The sequence below is a fragment of the Mauremys mutica genome, chromosome 5 (assembly GCF_020497125.1).
Source record: "Mauremys mutica isolate MM-2020 ecotype Southern chromosome 5, ASM2049712v1, whole genome shotgun sequence".
In the NCBI taxonomy this organism is placed as follows: domain Eukaryota; kingdom Metazoa; phylum Chordata; order Testudines; family Geoemydidae; genus Mauremys; species Mauremys mutica.
The window spans coordinates 83,552,363-83,573,794 of NC_059076.1; the positions used below are offsets into that span (position 1 = coordinate 83,552,363).

Here is a 21,432-nt window from a genome sequence, read left to right on the forward strand (position 1 = left end):
TCAAAACTGTGGTCATTTACATATAATTTTGCAAATTTGCACTGGTCCATGACAGTCTTTGTACCTTGAATGTTGCTATTCTCGATTTTTTTGTCCTTCTCGTTTTCATTTGACTGTGGAGGATAAATCCTGCTTTGGATTGCCAATGACTTTAGGATAAAAGCCTCCCCACCCCCGCTTTCCTCCACCCCCTCCCCGTCTATCGCTCTCTGGAACCTCTCCCTGGTTGCTCAATCTTGGCCAAAAGTCGAATCTGAGCTGGTTTGACTTCCCATAAGATGAATAATGGCAGCTCGCCCCAAGGAGGGAACTGACTGCAACCAGACTGCGAGCTAAACGTGTTTTGCCCTCGCCCACAATGCCTGGCTTCAGGGCCTCTCTTTCCCTGCGCGCTCCCTTTAAGTGAGTTGTACGCTTTCCAAGAGAGCCCCCTACAAAACCCAGCCAAAGCTCGCGGTGATGTGTGCTGGGGGTGACCCATTGTGGAGCCGCTGAAAGGGACAATCTCTTATGTCTTGGGTTTCATCCTTGAGTGGGCAGGAATAAAAATAATCGGCGCCATGAAATCAAAGGGTCTCTCCATACGAGGGGGAACAAAGCTCCTCCCGGGAGCTGGGGCTCCGTCCCCTTGACTCTGTCTTGGCCGGCGGAGGAGCCCGCCAGGTCGCCTGGTTTGAGCGCCCGGCAGCCTCCTTAATACAGAGGTCACTTGTGCTTTCAAGCGTCATTGAGCAAACAGCGCCCCGTGTTCCCTCCCGCCTGCGAGCCCCGCACCGCGCCCCCAGCGGCTGGCCAGCCCGCACCTGCCCCGGCCGGCGGCCCCAGCGGACAGGAAGGCCGGTCAGGAGCCGCCGCGCCCGCGGCAGCTGCAAGCAGGGCACAGGCAACCGCAGGAGATGATGGGCAGAGCGGATCCCCCCCGGGGCAGACCCCGGGCAAAGAGAGCGGACGAGCAGAAGGCGAGCGCACAGCGAGGCAGCCGGGGTGGCTGCCCCAAGCTGGTAGGAATCAGTTCCCTCCCCTGGCTGAGCTGACAATAACCAGCACCTGGGAAAGCCAGATAGCTCCCGTTCGACTTGTGGCCAAGACTGGGGGCTTTGGGGAGCGGTTTCAGAGACACACAGGAAGATCCACTAACTCAGCCCCGTTTGCACTCTGGATTTTCAATCGGTTACAATAAGGGTGGGTTTGTGAAGTGCCTTCTGCTATACACACAGGGTACCAGACACACATCCCCCCAGAACACATACGAGCCCTACACTGACACACACATTCCCATGACACAGAGAAGCCACACAGACACAAACACTCCAACAGCACATGCAGAGGCATCCCGTAAAACACCCACAAACACCACACACACGCTTTCCCAGCACACACACAAATGTTACCCAGACCCACATACTCCTGGGATACACAGCAGTGCAATGCAAACACAGTTCTCCTGGCACACACACATGCACACATTCCCCCGCCTCACAGAGATGCCACAGAGACAAACACATTCCCATGGCACACACAGAGATAGCCCTCAGATGCACACATTCCCCTGACCCTCACAAAGATGCCATAAAGACACACCCATTCCCCCCAGCACACACACAGATGCCTCACAGACACACACATTCCCCTGGCACACACAAACACACACACAACCCTATGGCACACACAGTCCCAGACACATTCCTTCAGCACACACAGCCACAACTACACTCACCCAGAGCACCTTAACATCTCCCCACTTAGGCTTCCTCTTGTAGGAGACCTGCAGCAGTGGGTCCTTTAATTATGTGATCTCTCTCTCTCTCTCTAAATTAGTAAATGGCCCCTATCACTGTAATATCGGCATGCCTTATGACCATTAATTATGTGATCCACACAACCCCTTATGAATGAGGGAAGTGTTATCTGCAGCATATAGGGCAGAAACTGAACCAGAGAGGTTGAATGACTTGCCGAAAGTCCACAGAAAGTTTGTGAAAACCCCCCAAATTGAACCCATATCTTCCTAGTCTCACACCAATGCCATAGCCACAAGACATTTCCCCTCTTTAAAGCAAATGTTCATGAAGGGTCACCTATCAACTGGCACCAATACAATAACAATGTAGCACTCTCTATTTTATCCATTCAGAAGCAGGTATTATATTGTGATCCCCTGCAGTAGTGTCAAACATTGCACAGAGAGCAAATCATTGACTCCATACACATGGAAACAATATGAGCGAGGACACCTCACTCACATGCATAGTGCCCTTCCCTGTCTCAGGAAATGATCATGCTGCTGATGGTATTTGCTGTTCTATAGAGCTCTCTCTAGACAAACTAGAGGATTGGGCCAAAAGAAATCTGATGAGGTTCAACAAGGACAAGTGCAGAGTCCTGCACTTAGGACGGAAGAATCCCATGCATTGTTACAGACTGGGGACCAAGTGGCTAGGCAGCAGTTCTGCAGAAAAGGACCTAGGGGTTACAGTGGATGAGAAGCTGGATATGAGTCAACAGTGTGCCCTTGTTGCCAAGAAGGCTAATGGCATTTTGGGCTGTATAAGTAGGAGCATTGCGAGCAGATCAAGTGCTCATTCTCCTCTATTCAGCATTGGTGAGGCCTCATCTGGAGGACAGTGTCCAGTTTTGGGTCCCACACTACAAGAAAGATGTGGAAAAATTGGAAAGAGTCCAGAGGAGGGCAACAAAAATGATTAGGGGGCTGGAACACATGATTTATGAGGAGAGGCTGAGGGAACTGGGATTATTTAGTCTGCAGAAGAGAAGAATGAGGGGGGATTTGATAGCTGCTTTCAAGTACCTGAAAGGGGGTGTCAAACATACAGCTAAGAGTAGCATAAAATCCCTCCTTATCCTGTAAAGGGTTAATCCCTCCTTTACCTGTAAGGGGTTAAGAAGCTCAGATAACCTGGTTGGCACCTGACCAAAAGGACCAATAAGGGGAGAAGATACTTTCAAATCTGTGGGGGATTGTTTTGTGTTCCGTTGTTCTCTCCGGGTCAGTGAGGAACCAGGGCAGGGAAAATACATCTCCCTAAGCCATATCTAAACTAAGCATCTAATATTACAGAACTAGTAAGTAATAGCAAGGAAATGTGTTAGATTATCTTTTGTTTTAACTTGTGAATTTTCCCTGTGCTAAGAGGGAGGTTTATCCCTGTTTTTGTAACTTTAAAGTTTTACCTAGAGGGGAAATCCTGTGTTTTGAATCTTTTTGTTACCCTGTAAAGTTATCTTCCATCCTGATTTTACAGAGGTGATTCTTTTATTTTTTTTTTAAATAAACTTCTTTTAAGAACCTGATTGTTTTTCAGTGTCCTAAGGACCCAGGGGGTTGATCTGTGCTCACTTTGTAACCAATTGGTTAGGATATTATTCTCAAACCTCCCCAGGAAAGGGGGTGTAGAGGCTTGGGGAGATATTTTGGGGGAGGTAGGGCTCCAAGTGGCCCTCCCCGAATGTTTGTTAAATCACTTGGTGGTGGCAGTGATACCAAGGGCAAGGAAGGAATTTGTCCCTTGGAGAAGTTTTAAACCTAAACTGGTAGAAATAAGCTTAGGAGGTTTTTCATGCGGGTCCCCACATCTGTACCCCAGAGTTCACAGTGGGGAGGGAACCCTGACCAGGGGTTCCAAAGAGGATGATGGATCTAGACTGTTCTCAGTGGTAGCAGATGACAGAACTAGGAGTAATGGTCTCAAGTTGCAGTGGGGGAGGTTTAGGAAAAACTTTTTCACTAGGAGGGTGGTGAAGCACTGGAATGGGTTACCTAGGGAGGTGGTGGAATCTCCTTCCTTAGATGTTTTTAAGGTCAGGCTTGACAAAGCCCTGGCTGGGATGATTTAGTTGGGGATTGGTCCTGCTTTGAGCATTGGACTAGATGACCTCCTGAGGTCCCTTCCAACCCTGATATTCTGTGATTCTATGAAAGTCCCATTCCTTTTCCAACCCCTATGCTCCTATTAGCTCAATCCTTCCTAAATTCCCCTCTCTTCATTCCAGCCCTATATATTAAGAAAAGCTTTCACTTTACCTCTGGAGACAACAGTTATGTCTTATCAGCTTGGACCGTCCCTTCCCCACATCAGTGGATGCACAGACCAAAAGTCCATTTTATGAACAATGTCTGACAAAATGTGCTTTGACAGTTCCATAACTGGTGTGCATTCTTGTTGATTCTTTATTCAAGCAGAGAAGAGACAAGGATTATCTTAGTCTCATTTAACACAAAACAATCCCTAATGTATTTATATTATAGTGGTGGCTAGAGGCCCTAACTACGTTGCAGGCTAGCAACCAAACCACTAGACCACCCTTCTTCTCCTGCTACCCCACTCTCTGAGATGGGCAACTAGAGATTATTCAGATGTTCTAGTGATGAGTGCCTCAAACATACCTACAATTAAATTAGATAGAGTGATCCCAGCACAGGAGGAAGAGGCCAACTGCTTCTTTGTGACTATCCAGGAAAAGTCTGCACCATGGACATAGTCTCTTGGAGACTGAAATATACTTTGTTGGCCTCTCCTCCTGAAGGCAGGCTGCTAGATACAGACTTTTTGGTGGACAACTTCGCTATTCATAGGATAGCAGCTTCAGAACCTGATCTCAGTGTCCAGATTCAGCTTGTCTGGGTCAAGTGGGGATAGATTTCTTCCCTGGTTCGAGTGGTGATGTATTTCATCCCTAACTATTTGTCCATCTCTATAAACTAACCTTACAGAACTGGTAAGAGAATCAAGTCCTAAGGCTGTCTCAGAAACAAGATTCCTGACCCCTTTTTATTAGATAACATGTAACAATGGCAAAATGTACCAGATGTATTTTCACAGTCACATGGGCAAAGTAAAGTACGGCATAGCACATGTTGACCTACATGCCACTCTGTACGCATTAGCATGGCATGTAATGAAAGGATTGAGAGACGGATAGCAACTGGATGAAACTGAAAGTTCATATGTAAAAAAAGAGACTTTTATTTGGAAAGTTCAATGGGACTGAGACCAAAAATGTTAAATCCAGGTTCATTTTGAAATTAAAGCCTGTAATGCTAACTTTGAAATTACAGCAATACAAAATCTTTAAACGTGCACGATATTTCATCACCTCTATTAAGATTAGTGCAGTTAGATTAACAATAAATGCTTTATTGTTAACAGAAATGTGTATTTTTTGCTTGTTCAGTGAAAAGTTGAAAGGTAGCTTCATTATTCATTACTGTAACAATATAAAAGCTTACAGTGCAGTTCTAATTCACACTAGGTACAGAAAAGCAGGCACCATCCTGCAGGTGCTTCATACAAATGCAGGGAGCTCAGTGATGAATCAGAGCCTTAATTCAACAAATATCCTCAGCTGGTGTAAATTGTCATAGCTCCATTGTCATAGATCCATTGACTTTAATAGAGCTATGACAATTTACACCAGCTGAGGATCTGCCCCATACTGGGTAATCAGAGTTACACCTGCTCTCTATTGTAAAAAAAATTTTTTTAACTGCTTCTTACTCCTGTTGGCACTGCAGAGTCCTCACAACTGCTGGGGAATGAGCTGCTTTCTCTTCCTGCTCATACCAGGGCTAAAACTCATTTGTACTTATTTACAGCTGTGCAATCCCACCAAGGTAAATTAGAGATAGTACAAACCCATTGGACACAATAGGGTTATACTGGTATAGCTGAGGGTAGGTTTGATGTACACTATGAGATAGCAAGCAGGGGAAAGAATTTGGAAAAGGAGCTACAGCAGGAATTAATCTTTTCCTCTATGATTCCCAAAATACATAGACAGCAAAGATCCTGCAAAACCAACACATCACAGGATAATAATGAACATTTTTATTTATGATGGATTTCAAGTGAGTAGCTGCAAGGGAAGAGTGTGTTCAAAGCAAAGCAAAAAGAACTCCTCACTCATGGCAATACCTTGCATAAACATGCCTGGCCAGATCCTCAGCTAATGTAAATCAGCAAAACTTCACTGAAACCAGTGGAACTATATTTCTATACATAAGAAGTCACTTTAGTGGAATTACACCAGCAGTGAATTTGGTCCTATGTACCGAATAGACAAATGACACATATTTAAGTGAATTCAGATATTTATTTAACCAAATCAACTATGCATTTACATGTTTATGAAAATGTAATTGTACTACAAAAATAAACAGATAACTAACATGGGTCTAAACATACAACTGCTTTGAGCATAGAATGTTCAGTGAAGTCATGTGCAGAGCTGTTGCAGAATCGGGCCCTCTGCCTGTTGTACTCTATGGAGAAAATACATTCGTAAGAAAAAAGAAAAGATAACGAAGCATGAAAATGTATGTTTATATTAAGGGCCAAATTCTGGCTAACACATACAAAGGACCTGATCCAACTCTCAGTGAAATCAAAGGGACTCATTGTCATTGCATCCTAAACAGCAAAAATCCACCTGGTACCTTCACTGAAAGTTTTATTTTTTCTCTAAGCTGCGTCCTTGCCTCTGCTTTTCAGAATATTAGTTTCCTTAGTAACAGCTTGAATCAGGTTTTAAATATAGTACAGTATTTGTTTAATACTCAGTTTCACTCTCTGCTCTCAGTTTTTATTATCCCCCTACAAAACAACTGGTAATAGAGTGGGCAACTCACGAGTAGCTAAAAGACACAAAGCAGAGATCCACACTCCAAAGAGAAGCAAATGACTTAGCTGGAAGCATAAGCAGCTGGGAGCAGGCACACACAATTCTTCCTCTTCTACTCACAAGCATAGTCTACATTATTTTATTGTGGGTTTGCAGGAGATTTTTTTGGCTGTACGTGGTTAGCCTTTTTTGCAAGTTTCTTCCAAAAAGGACTTGTAATCAATTTGCCCATCCAGGTTGGGATCAAATTTAGACAGAATGCGGTAAACCTCATCCTCATCTAGCAGAAGGTTACAGAGCTTCAGGACAGATCTGAATTCTGGCAAAGAGAGGTGGCCACTGCTGTCAATATCCAGCTTCTTAAAGGCTCTTCGAAGGGTCTTCCAGTCCCCTCGTAACTACAGCCAGAAAGAAAACGATTGGGATGTTGAATTACCCCAGTGAAACAACAACCAAACCATTATGTGCTGTGAGGTACAATGTCCTTCTTAATATTTCACCCGAACTACCAAATTGTGAGGTATGCAGTAGCATGCTTTGCTGTACGTACCTGCGCACTCACACAGATCAGCACACTGGCAAGTTTCACATAATATAATTTGCACTTTGATTCCTTTCTTTCCCCCAAAGGCCTCAAATTGCTTCATAAACATTAAAGCAAAAATTTTCAAAAATGGCTGCCTGAAGTTATGCTTCTATGCCCATAGTTAGAAGCCAAAATAAGTGGCCCAATTTTCAAAAATCTAACTGAAGGCAGTGGCAGTTTGACAAATCAGGTCACTTATCTAGGCATCTTATATGGATTTATGAGTCTAACTTTAGGCATCCAAATTTGAAAATCTTGGCCTCCAGGCGCAGCTGTGGCTGGCTCTTGTAAGAGCACAATGGTGGGGGCGGGGAGGGGGAAGTGGACAGCGCCAAGGAGACTTCTCCCCCCTTTTGCTCCTGAACCTGGGCTAGGTACAATTCCTGAAAAATGTTTCATTGATTGGCCTTTACTGGAGATATATCTCGTCCTGCCCCTTCCAGAACTCATCCATGTGGTATTTTCTTTCAAGGATTCTCCCTTATCATTTCATTCTTGACAAGTGGAAGTTCCTGGAAGTTGTCATTCAGGATCTCAACATCATACCACAAGAAAAAATATGCTCTGTACTTGAACAATAGTGGCATGACCTCAAACACTGCAAAAGTCTGCCTAAAAGTAAAGTATTATGTATGCACAGGCATGGGTTATCTGTGTTTGCCTACTAAGTATTCTAATTCATCTGTCTCAGATATTTCCAAGGCACCACCAATGTCCATGATAAAATATAAAGTGCAACATCAAATCGAGATAAATTAAGTACAGCTCCTACTGCCTCAGCCAAAGTAAAGCTCCTACTTCATCTCATCTGATAGAGCCACTTTCCATGGACAATAAGGATCCGCCTCATTTGTAAACACATGCAAACTGCAGACATAGCAAGTTCTGCCAGTGACCAGAGAACTTCGATGATTGTTCTAGTGTCTGGCTACCAGCTGGCAGATAAAGCCAGTACATTATGAGTATGTTCTAGCACAGCTGATCACTGGACTTTTAGATCTGATAGCTAAGCAATTTAAAATGGATAAGAATTCACATTTAAAAGTAAAGCTACTAGCCATGACAGCCATCATACCTTTTTTCGTAGTCTGGTTGTCAGACCACCCAGCTCTGCAGTCTGCGTTCCCTTGGGGGATTGGTCTATCTCACCCTGAGATTCCTGCATAACAGCAGCCATGTTATTCCCATTCTTCCATCTTTGTCTACTTAAAGCAAAGGGCTTCAGAAACTCCAGGTATGAAACACTTAAAGAAAAGATATGTTCATAAGTTTCTACAAAACTACCTACATGGTATCTTAATTCATCTTCTCCATCTGAATACTGTGTTCCAAATTTTCTATCATCCTCCAAATCTGTGTACTTAAATCTTGTGTATGTGATCATTTCCATGCATAATCTCCATATGTGCCCATGCAAATCAAGTAGTTGGATACCTAGCCACCTCTTCTGCATCACTAAACATGGAATTCTGTGGCTGCCGATATAAAGTCCATCTTGTAACAATGGACTGTAAGGAACACATTTACATCTGCTTAGATTATTTTTTTTATTTTAACAGGACCCAAAATGTGAAGAGGCTCCATCCAATAAAGATAAAGGACATCTCTGCCCTGCAGAACTTACAAATTAATTTCAGACAAGATGCAATGAAGGGTAAGAAGAGAATAAAGAAGGGAAGGGGAGGAAAGTCAGGGCAAACATTATTAAGATTAAGCAGTTATTATTCAAAAGCTAGTGCACAGCATGGTGAAGCAAGTATTACTTTAAAGTGCGACATGTGGATAGAATTAAGGAGTAGGCTAACTACCTGGCAAATTTTTTGCAAGCATCATGAAAGAAGTGGGTTTTCAAGAGGGATGTAAAAAAGGAGAGGCAGTAGCTGTGCAGACCAGGTCCAGAAGGGCATTCCATAAGTTTGGGGCTATGTGGAAGAAAGCATGGAGACAGTTGTGGGAGAAGCAGATGGAAAGGGTGGTAAGGCTGGCAATATTGGTGAAGTGAAGCGTAGATGAGGGGGAGCACATCACACAAAAAGATGAGGTCAGATATGTAGTGAGGGGCAGAAGCATGTTGGTCCTCAAGGATGGAGAAACCAAGACATTCTTGTACTGTGCAGGGAAGGAAATAGAGGAGAGTGTGAGATAACGACAGAAGGAAATGGGTTAGGAAAAAACTAGAGTGAAATCCTAGCTCCATTGAACTCAGTGGGAGTTTTGCCATTAACTTCAATGGAGCCAGGATTTTACCCCTAACTATTTAAAAAGCATACAGCCTGTCACTGTATAGCCCGCAGCTAATAGCATTTATTTACTGACTTACGACCTTATATTAAGGTAATTGTTTATATTCAGTGCAAAACCCAACAGCAATGAAACTTGAGGTTCTGATTTTAAACACACGAAATCTCCAGAAGGCAAGCATGAAATTGCATTTATGTTAGACTTCCCAATGTTATGTGATTAAGTAATGAAAGACCTTCAAATAATATGCATTATTTGATAATTCCCTGGAAATCAGGTAATCTTGCAGATCTTACTGTTTTTTTCCAGACTCTAAGCTTATGTTTATATATAGAAAATTAAGTTACTGGTTATTGTCACAGCCAGAAGAACAAGGAGAATGTAAACAATGTTCCCTCTAATTTTTGACAGGCCGTGTGCGCAAAAAATTTCTTCTGTGCAAATTTTTGAAGCAGAGTTCAAATTTGTGTGCCATGAGGCAAATGAGCCCAAGCGAGTAAAATGCGTACACATTTAAAAAGTTTTAATTTGCAATTTGTGATAATAATAGTTTTACACCATGTTATTTTATAAATGTCATTTTAAAATACTTAGAAAAAGGAAACTTAACCATTCTTTATGAAGCAGAAGTTAGTTTTAAGCATTATGCTTTATGATCTTTTTTATAGACAATCATGAGCATATATCAAGCACATATTAATCATGATCATTATCAGTCCATAGGCTTCTGCCCGTTGGTGTCCACTTTCACCTTTCATTCTATACACATGTCCAAAAAGATTTTGATAAACATATAATAAAGACAATTTAATAAGTATGCCATTATGTCAATTTATATGGGTTTTCAGATAGAGACATAAGTAAAATAAGAAAAACAAGAGTTTGTGTTTTAAATTTAAAATTTCCCTAAAAAATATCAATAAATGATTATCAGCCAAGAATAAGATATGTAATTACAAATGCATTTTAATTTCCTTATTGGTTGAAATATAAAAAAAGACTGCTAAACTAACCTTACTGTTTTTCCCTGTGATCTTTTTCATTTGCCCATTCAATATAAACTCTGTCCAGATCTATCCGTCCTCCCTCCAGCTGGTAATGCTTACCACACATCAGCATGTCCAAATGATCTATTGTAAACGATTCCGTAGTTTGTTTTTCAGAGTGTTCATTAAGCTAAAGCCATGTTCACAGTCTGCACGTGATGCTAGGAATGTTCCTCCAATATCCATCAACTTTGCAAGATCCTGAAACTGTTCGTTCTGGTAAGCAAATGTCACCATATCCGGGAAACTTAACACCAATTGGTTTTTGATTCTTTCGGCTACTGCAAACTTGAAGTCATTGTACTGACTGACTATAACAATCTCTTCAGCAAGAAACTCTTTGTATTTTGAACATAGGGATTTGACCTGATGAATTCCAAAATTGAAGTCACACTTAATTATTGATGCACAACCAAAAACGGACCACTCCTTGACTTCATCCTCTGGAAACCTGTCTGCCAAATGTGCACACAAAATGTTTATGAAAGTTATTATGAAACTGGTATCAATTTCATTATTTTCTCGAGAGCTCATATCTAAGAGAGCCTTAAGTCTGTCACTCCATAAGACTGAATCTCCAAGGTACTGTCTTCTGATCTTGCTCAGTTTACCTCGGGCAAGGTGAAACGCTTCAAGAGGTGTAAGGCTCCGTTTCTGAAGCAGCGTGGATAGTGAAGCCAGCTCTGACAAAACATAATTCTAAACTTCTAATGTTATTCGGTATTCAGCTTTTTGTGGCAGTATTTAGAAACTGGATCAGTATCTTTGTCTTGCTCAAAATATTCCAGAAGAGGATTATAGTTGTGAATAATTGCTCAAAGTGCAAAGTACCTAGATAACCAGCGCACTTCATTGAGTGACCTAAAAGCCACTGACTCACATTCAGAAGCATCCACTATTTCCTGAAATTTGCATTTTCTCCTGGATGACTGACAGAACACCTTGTAGACAGTTCTCATTAAGGTTTTGATGTCTCTTATCAGCTTGACCTCCTTCCATGCATCGGAAATCCCCAAGTCTTCCCAGTGTGCAACGCAATGTTGCTGAACTAAGTGTGGAATATCACATTTCAGCTGAGCTGCCCCGCTGCTGAGTTTGCCCAACATCATGAAGGCACCATCAGATGTGAACATCACCATTTTCATTAGATCAAGCTAGTGTTTTTTATAAAACGCTTTGATTGCAGACACTATTGAAACAGCATCACATTCTTGCAATCATAATAGTCCACCAAATGAAGTTTTATAATCTGCAGAATTTATGGATCTATATTTAAAGTAGAGTATCAAGTATCTGTTAATGGATATATCAGTTTTTATCAACATCTAGAGTATGAAATATTGCCGATGCTATTTCATGCATGAGGTCATTTTGGACAATGGAGTTGATAATTTCAAGAAATTCAAAAGCATAATTTTTACTTCTCCAGCTCACTGGTATGCACACATATTTTCCCATATGGTCATTAATATCCTGAACAGAAAGCATCGAGCTGTTCATTTTAATAGCCAACAACACACTGTCAATAAGTACCTTGATTTCTTCCAGGTTTGAGCACTTGTGTTCAAGATTAATTTGTCTCCTCTGCTTTTCAGCTGGACTTTCAAGAATCATGCTAAGCAATCCACTCCGTAAGGAAGGGTTTTTGTTTCTAAGTCTTGTTACACCATCTATATGAGACTTACTTGACAGATGACGCTTTAAAAAATCCAACTTCCATACATCGTTCCACATTCTTCCTGTTGAAAATTCTCCCAAAGCTCTGGTATCTCGACAATATACACAAACCACTCCGTTGTCCTCATCATATGTGAATATTTCACGAAGTTTAACAAGCATTACACTATGTGACTTCGGTGTAACTGTCTCTATAGTCTCATCCAGCCATCCAGATTTAAATGAAGTCACTGTTCTTTTACGCTTTAGACCTCTAGACAGTGACATTCTGGGATTGATTTTTTACCAGATTGGCTTATTTAAAATTAATACTTTTATTATATGGCTACTATTTCAATGCGCTTAACAGCGTGACTCGACAAAAGGGCAAACGGGAGATCATTCACATCAGGATACTGGAAGTTTGTGCATAGCAAAAAAACGCGGGAAAATGGTAAAACATCACGAGTAAATGTATGAAGTCCAATGCCTTTGAAAGATTTCAATCACGAAAACAACATTTACCTTTGTTCATTTCTGGGAAATCTTTGCACTTCCTTAGCAACTACGGCCAGGCATTTTGACTTATTGCACATACTTGAGTTTGTACACAGCCAAATGAACAGACTACAAGGAGATGTGTGGGTCCCGACCATCCCAATGTGATCAATGTTCCAGGTTCAAAATGCTGGTGAGGAGGGGTACGAAAGATTCATTGCCCTCCTTTCCCTTTCCCCCCCTTCCCAGCTAGTAGAATCTGGCTGTGTTGATAGATGTTGGGTGAACAAAGTCAAAAGTCGCCCGTAAATGATATTTCGGCCTGGCTCCGATGTAGTATTTCATTTTTTGTGCGAGCAGCGTTTCGCCGTGTGCACAGGGTTTAGGATCTGTGTGCACATGCACACACGCACAGCTTAGAGGGAACAGTGAATGTAAACCAATGGGTGTTGCTGAGTCTGCAGTCAGAGTTTGAAATAATACTAGGCCAAGTCTACATTAAAATCTTTTGCCAGTGTAGCAATGCTGGTTAGAGATGTTGTAAAAAAATTAACACATTACTATACTGGCAAAAGCCCTACCGTAGATGTGCTTATACCAGCATAAAAGTGCTTTTGCAGGTATAGCTCACTTTCCTCAGGGAGCTGGTATAAACTATACCAGCAAAAGCCAGTATAGTTATACCCTAAGGGCTAGACCAGGAAACCTTTTCTAGTGTAGTCTAAGCTTTAAAAAACTATGAACGTCCCATGTCACTGTTATGGAATGTTGACCTTGAAACGTCACTGAGAGGAACAGTGATTCTTTGCACACAGGGAATCTGAATGTTTGTACCAATACAAAGGCAGAAGTTTATTTTGTACCTGGAGAAGGGGAAATATGGATTAGAAGTTCAGATTCTCAGACTTATTTTATTAAAGTCAAGGCTCATATTAGCTCTGATTTTAAGACTACTGTAGGCCTTGGTTTGGAGGCTCATTATCTTTCTCATTCAGGGGGATGCATTCGGAAGGTGAGGCAGCCATGTGACAGATGGGTCACAAACACTTTAGTTCTGAAAGAAAATTATTTCATTGTGACTGGTTTGGATGCATTTTGCTGCTCATAAAAGCAATGCACTAATAGCTTTCTCGAGAGCTTAGCCACCATACAGATAGTGCAGGTGATGTGAACATTTACTAACACAACTCTTCCAATGCAGTTGAAACCTGACTTGCTAAACCCATTCTGTTCCAGACCTGATTGTATTTTGAGCAGAGACTTGCAAATTCAGTGACACTATGAGTCTTAATTTTTGTGATTTGGACAAAATGTCCAGCTGAGACTAGAACAGGAAAATCAAATGACCTAAGCAAGAATTTGAATTCCCATCTTCAAAAAAGTGCATTAACCTGTTGTGCCACTTACAGTATCTAAAACCCACTATTGTTTGTTCAGTGTTATAGACTTCCATTTAGATAACATATAAATGTTTATAGACCAACTTACTTCTAACTCTTTTTCCAAGTTTAACTTACCATCCATCTCCATTGCTTTCAAATTTCTGTCCCAGCATTTCACATTCATATTCATTAAGATGCACACAGAGCTCAGTCAAAATATCTTTAAATTCCTTCTTGCTCACAAAGCCTGTATGGTAGGGGTCTAGCTCTTCAAATTCTTTCTTGAGATCATCCCACAAATATTCCACCTACAAGAAACAAACCACATAAAATCCTGTAGTGTTTAGGATGTACACCCAATCCTCTGACTAACACTGCAGTGTATATTCCTCATGCAGTAACCAGAATGTAGCATCCCTGCTCTAATCCTCATGCATCTAGAGGCTTATTTTTTTCTAAGGAAATGGGTGGGACAGATTCTGGAGGTATGGGGTCAATAGGACAGATTTTCTACTTTTAGTGACAACTCTGTACATACAGAATAACTGCATTAACCTCTGTAGGGTTATTTTAGATTTACCAGTGAGGGTAGCCAATAGGTCTTTTGCCCTCGGCGAGATAGGGAAACTGCCTTTCTCTAGCATGCAGAGATTGTTCCAGTGGACTAGGCTGAGGAAATCAATTTGTGATTCAACGACCATGCAGGTGGTTCAGCAATGTGCTATGGGGCACAAAGAGCATGACAAGGCATGGAAGGTGTCCCAGTCCCCTGCTACAGCTAAGGAAGTCCCCAGCCGTAACGATTCTTTGTGCTGTTGGAATCTGGCTTCCACAGCCAAGAGAGTGGGACTGCCCCTGTGCAACAGCTTTCTCAATTAAACATTTCCCACACAGGTTTTCGCGTAACTCTCATCCCATTAACATGTTATCAAATCTCATCGTTATCAGCAGCAGTGACTGGAGAGGTGTGATAGGACAACATGGAGTGGGAAAGATGAACAGCAACACACTCCTCCTCTTGGGTAAATGTGCAGAACACAGTCTGCTCATCACTAACACCATCTTTAGGCAAAATGATAAGTATAAAATGACATGGATGCACCCAGGGTCCAAACAATGGCACCTGATTGACTATGTTATTACCTGCCAACGAGACATCTGCAATGTCGGTCAGTGGCATGCATGAGAATAAAATCTGTTCCAGTGACATTTCTGTTGTTAGCAAACCTACAACCCTAATATTTAAAAGTGAGATCTTCATCTGAACTTGATGGGTGAAGGCCAAATTCTGCTCTTAGTTACACCTGTGTTTTTGTCCTCCTCTTGGGAAAAAAACATGAATGTAAAGTTTTTTAAAGTTAAATTTAATTTGAGAGAGATATAGAGAGAGAGGACAAAAATGACAGAGCTGTCATCCAGCCATTTGAGGCGGGAAGTGCTCCTGGTCAATTTCTTAACCAAATAGTCCTTTCAGTGGGAATAAAAAAAGCAGGGAGCTTTGGAAACTGAGCTTCAACACCACAGAGTTTCCAACTGATATGGCCTCTGGCTGGAGAGACATGAGTTGCCCCGATGGAATAACAATTGTCAGGACAACAAATTCTTTTTAAATTTAGTGGTGGAGAGCGAGGGCAAACCCATGGATCTGCAGGGGAAAGATGAAAGGCAACAAAAGGAGGGTAATCCCCCATCCTCACCTATATGACAGCTCAGTGCCTACAGGTGCCAGGCTATAACATGATCCCAGTCAGCTCCAACCCCCTATTAAGCATATACCTTTGTTTCACAATATGGAGAGGGTATTCAAGGAAGATAGTGGTAACAGGGTCATCAACACCCTGTCTGCGATTTATGAAAGATGATGCAGAGTCTGGCCATCTCACCAGTCCGACATTTACCACACCCACCATGAATGCAAAGTTAAAAAACATACATTTGAATGCAAATTCCACATTTCAGCGTGTGGAGGAAATTATATGGAATCTTCGTGGCCTCAACCATCCCAATCATATTGCTGATTTACTCTGGATAGTACCTATACAATTTCCAGCTCTCCTCCATAGCAAGAAAGACCAGGTAACTTGGGCCTTTGGTCCCACAGTGCTATGGCACTAAGACAGGGGTGGCCAACCTGAGCCAGAGAAGGAGCCAGAATTTACCAATGTACATTGCCAAAGAGCCACAGTAATACATCAGCAGCCCCCATCAGCTCCCCCCAACTCCCAGTGCCTCCCGCCCACCCGCAGCCCTGCCGATTAGCGCCTCCTCCTCCCTCCCCACACCTCCTGATCAGCTGTTTTGTGGTGTGCAGGAGGCTCTGGGGGAGAGGGGGAGGAGCGAGGGCACGGCAGGCTCAGGGGAGGAGGCGGGAAGCGATGGAGTGAAGGCAGGGCCTGTGGTTGAGCAGTGAGCACTCCCCGGCACATTGGAAAGTTGGCGCCTGTAGCTCCAGCCCTGGAGTTGGTGCCTATACAAGGAGCCGCATATTAACTTCTGAAGAGCCGCGTGAGGCTCCAGAGCCACAGGTTGGCCACCCCTGCCCTAAGAAATAGTGTGAATGGGCAGTCTTCACCCCAGTCCCAACACATACCCCTTAGGGTAGTATCCAACACTCAATCCCAGCTTTACCCCACCATTCCTGGATTTTCTTTATTCTTAACTTAAATACACACAAACAAACTATAGCCCAAGCTTCCTCCTGAGTTGGCTGTTTCTAGAGTTTGACCTCGCGAAACCTCTTGTCCCACCTTTAGCTCCCCTCTTGCCTTGAAAATTGTCCACCTTGTGTTTTCCTAAGTTAAAGGTAATGAAACCTATCTGGTCTGGCTGCCAGCATTTGCCAGCACAGCATCTCTGCAGTTCCATGCAGGGACCTGAAACCTGACTTCCCATCACAAATAGATTACTGTGCACACAGACACGATCCATTTGCAACCTGTCCCACACAAATATTTTGTTTCCTTTTATTAGAAAAAAAGTTCTGTGCTGTGCTTTCCTTAAACACATCATCATTCTGTTTGGTTGGTGGGTAGTGTTAATTCTATACATTTTTCTCAGTACACATAGCACTCAACATTATGCATTTCAAAGAAAAAAGTTTGCAGATTTCTGATCATGCACTAGATGCCTACTTTGGAATTTAAGTCACAATTTACCAATTTTCTTTATATTTTAGGAATAAGGTAACTACACACACACTGCTGGAATTTAGTCTCAGCAGGCATTACTTCTTTAAACTGGAATAGCTTACTTTTGCTCGCACACTGTCCACCAGTATGTCAGAATCACAGCTGAGCTTTTTAGAACACAGCCTGAAGTTATTGTCCCCTTTTCTGGGTGGACTAATCTTGGCATTGGGGAAACACGAAGAGCTGGGGGAGTATCCAAAGTGTCTCACGAACTCCATGAAGTCAAGGGTATTGTCCTGATTTGTAATTAAAGTTTCCCACAGCTTGCGGATTTCACCTCGAGTTATTTCAGGTCGGATGTCAAACCTTGCATCAAAACATTGAAAGAGACAAATGTAAAGACACTAGCAACAATACTATGATAACTAGTTAGAGAAAAAGCAGAAAGTTATTCTGTGTACTGGCCAAATTTCAAAAGTGCTTACTCAGCAAACTTCCAATGCAGTCACTGACACTATTGGGAGTTTTGCTGAGGAAGGACTTCAGCTCTACACCAAGAGATGATAGAATGGTAAAATGATGGAATATTGTTATTGCTTGCTGGAAAAAACCCTCTTGGCATAGGTGCTGGAACTAGGAGTGCAGGGGGTGCTGTAGCACCCCCTGCTTTGAAGTGGTTTCCATTATATACAGGGTTTACAGTTTGGTTCAATGGCTCTCAGCACCCCCACTATACACATTGTTCCAGCATCCCTGCCTCTGGGCCAGGTCTTCAGCTGGTGGAAATGAGTGTAACTTCATGGAAGTCACCATCAGCCAAGGATCTAGCCTCAAGTCTTCCCAGAAGCCTCAGAAGCCAGTCTTCTTACCGCTTCAAGAGAAGGTACATAGTCTCCTGAGTGAGGCGCCGAGAGTTCATTTCATCTAAATCTTCAAACTCTTTCTCTATTGCTTGGTAGCGTTTATTTAGCAAGCTTTTAATAATCTTGAACAGCTTGGGGGGAAAAAGGAGATAGGTGTGAAGGTTTATAAACAGAGAGACTTTATTTGTAATTATTCTAACACAAATGTCTCCTGGAGTTTTTCTTTCAAACAAGGAGCTCTCTAGTAATTGGTGACTACAGTCTCACAACAGCATGATTTCACTACTCCCTCTAGAGTTCATAGGAATTATGTTATTAGACAGGATGCAGCCTCAGGACTTTTCCACTGAGCATGGAAACCCAAGTACAATTAAGAGTTACATGAATTTTAAAGCTATTCAACTGGCAAATATCTTAACAGCTACACAAATACCCACTCCAACTGCTTAGCAGCTAGAGCAGGCTGCTGTTGAATAGAAAATCTTGGTTTAAGTTGGACTGTGCATTCTATACTCTTATATACTTGTTACTTTAGTAATTGTCCCATATCTCCAGTTTTGTTTCTAATTTTCACGTATAATAACTTTAGGATATTGCTTGGAGAGCTCTAGGTAAATTATGTCTACAGCTTTCCAGCACTAATTATTTTCTCTCTCACCAGGGCTGGCTCCAGACCCCAGCGCGCCAAGCGCGTGCTTGGGGCGGCATTTTGCCGGCAGGGCGGCAGGCGGCTCCGGCGGACCTTCCGCAGTCATGCCTGCGGGAGGTCCACCGGAGACGCGGGACCAGCGGACCTCCCGCAGGCATGACTGCGGAGGGTTCGCTGGTCCCGCGGCTCCGGTGGACCTCCCGCAGGCATGACTGCAGAAGGTCTGCCGGAGCCGCCTGCCGCCCTCCCAGCGCACCCTCCGCAGGCACGTCTGCAAGAGGTCCCCCGGAGCCCCGGGACCGGCAGCGCGCCCCCTGCGGCATGCCGCCGTGCTTGGGGCGGCCAAATTCCTAGAGCCGCCCCTGTCTCTCACTCCCTCATTCATTCTATCAAATTAAAGTGACACAGGTCTCAGTCCAGCAAACATTTACATTAGAATTTATTTCCTTCATTTTATTTATGGACTAGTCCCCTCAACTTCAGTTTGTGTTATTTTTCTCTGTATTTTCGCTGGCCATGAGTTCCCATACAGATGACTTGTGCCAGGAGCAACAGTATTACAAACCTTGATCTTGCGAACACTTACCCCAGTGGTTTTCAACCTTTTTTTCATTTGAGGGCCATTAAAACATTTCAAATGGACATACGGACCCCTTTGGAAATCTTAGACATAGTCTGCAGACACCCAGAGGTTCATGGACCACAGGTTGAAAACTACTGACTTACACACATACTTAACTTTATGCACATGAGTTGCTTAATTTTATTCATGAGAATATTGAAAAGTGTTTAAGGATCAGGAGTTAGCAGGATGCACTGTAGCTGTATGTTGATCAGAGAGTCTGTGGTAAACACCCTCCTACTTTTCTCCCTACCCCACAACACCATTTCAATGTGAAGAGGAGGTTCTGTAGAATGTCTGCTTTTATTATTTATATAGTATCATAGGTGCATATGGCATTTTACAGATAAATAAAATGGGGCCTACATTTTGCTCTCATTTGCATGGCTATAAATCCAGGCGTACACCACTGATTCCAGTGAAATTACTCCAGGAAATTTTACCTCTGCATCTCGAGCACATTTTGGCCCATTAGAAATGGCAGCTCTGTGTAGGCACACATGCATTCCTGTGTGGGTAACTGAATCTATTGTCACCACCATAAAGACAGGATGGAAGAAACTCGCCCGCAATGCCCAGTCTGCAGTGAAACTAGGGAGGACCTAAGGACAAAACACTGGGTTTCATAAACCCAGTGAGGAAGCTAGACTATGCCTCTGAAGTTGGGACAAGTAGGACAGAATACAGTTCATAGGCTTCTTGCAGAATTTTGATCAAGAAGGGGTCAGATCAGGATGAGCATTGGTTAATTATTGACTCCTTGAGGGCCCTTCCAGCCCTACGTTTCTATGATTCTATAAGGTGCTCTCCAGAGGGGGGGGGGGAAAGTAGGGTTACAATAACGGGCTGTGTGTGTGTTACCTGTACCTGCCTTGGAGTTCTTCCACAGGTGTATTTCACCTTCTGGTTAGGGATATTTTCTTTCTGTTTCTGCCCATCTTTGTCTTCGTTAGGATCACACACAGAATTTGTTACAGATTTCTCGTCAAAGAGACTAGGCAACCCTCTGCTGAAAGAGAAGACAGTTCATTTAGCCTGCCTCTTGCCCTATCATCCACTAGTGTCTTACAAGAAAGTTAACCCTAGTGCCCTGCCTGTCCCCTTGTCAGTGTGTCAAAATCCAGGAAAATGTCCAACGAGGGGGAGCCAGCACAACTATTTCACAGTGCTACCCGCCTGCTATGTTGTTCTTAAAGGGGTAAATATAAGCATTGCATTGCTGTATATTTCACTGTATGGTCTTCGTGGATAATACAGTTGGCCAAATGCCGCCCTGATTTACACCATGCATAAGCCTGGGAGAGTGCCTGCTACCCCTGCAGGGCACACACTAGGGCAAAGTCCACATTCAGTGAACCTGGAAGGGGTAACTTGTGCTTTATACTTTCCAGGAGGTGTTGTGCATTTAGCCTTACGCAGCCACTGCTCTTAGCCAAGCACAAGGACTGCATGTGGGTTTGGGCCCTGTACTGGGATCAATGGGGCTGGGCACAATCTAACCCAGACTAGGTGCATTTTCAAAGTGAGGTGCAGGGTTTTAGCCATGCAAATCCCCTTGGCTTTAACAGGAGCTGTGTGACTAAAACTCAGATACAAAAAGCTTTCAGAAAAATAAATCCCAAAGTGAAAAATACTGAGAGTCGAGACAGAACCTCCACCAGTGACTGGCAACCCATCCTGACTTTCTAACTGTGCAGTGTCATCTTCACAGAGTGCATTTCTCAAAATGTGTGTCATTTACCACATAGCAGGCTGTAAAATAGATTTTAAAAACATCAAGATTCTCAAGACAGTTTAGAACACAGAGATATAGGCAACCTACGTGGTGGGCACAGCTACACCAGCAGGGTTAAAGGGGAGACAGTCCAAATTCATCCAGGACCTGAAAATCTTGACATACGTAAACCCTACATGCATTAGATAAAGAGGCCAGAAAGAAAGGTGCCCTCTAATGAGTTTTTTTTGCGCTTGGGTGAGCGAAAGGGCTGCTTCAGGAGGCTAATAACTGAAAACCTTCCAGGCTTTTGTCCGGAGAAATGGCAGGCACTTTCCATCCCTTTGAAAAAAAGAAGGCCTTTCGGAGTCTTCACGAGAGATGTGGATTTTAGGGGCGACCTTAGGT

At 42.9% G+C, this 21,432-nt stretch overlaps 1 protein-coding gene across 10 annotated transcripts in view; it reads right to left on the bottom strand.

The window, feature by feature from the left end:
- Window positions 1–6,091: 6,091 nt before the first annotated feature.
- The window catches only part of LOC123371611 (EF-hand calcium-binding domain-containing protein 6-like), a 103,403-nt gene continuing 88,062 nt past the window's right edge, over window positions 6,092–21,432 (bottom strand). For 6 of the 10 annotated variants that reach the window (XM_045019380.1, XM_045019374.1, XM_045019382.1 and 3 more), the window contains 6 exons: window positions 20,172–20,319; window positions 18,046–18,170; window positions 17,299–17,542; window positions 14,184–14,356; window positions 8,301–8,469; window positions 6,092–7,037 (listed from right to left, as the gene is read on the bottom strand). In XM_045019380.1, the coding sequence (XP_044875315.1) occupies window positions 6,819–7,037; window positions 8,301–8,469; window positions 14,184–14,356; window positions 17,299–17,542; window positions 18,046–18,170; window positions 20,172–20,319 (1,078 nt within the window). In that variant the 3' untranslated portion in view covers window positions 6,092–6,818. Of the gene's footprint in view, window positions 7,038–8,300; window positions 8,470–13,638; window positions 13,721–14,183; window positions 14,357–17,298; window positions 17,543–18,045; window positions 18,171–20,171; window positions 20,320–21,432 lie in introns of those variants that run through there. The other 4 variants (XM_045019377.1, XM_045019378.1, XM_045019379.1 and 1 more) reach the window with 4 other exon arrangements.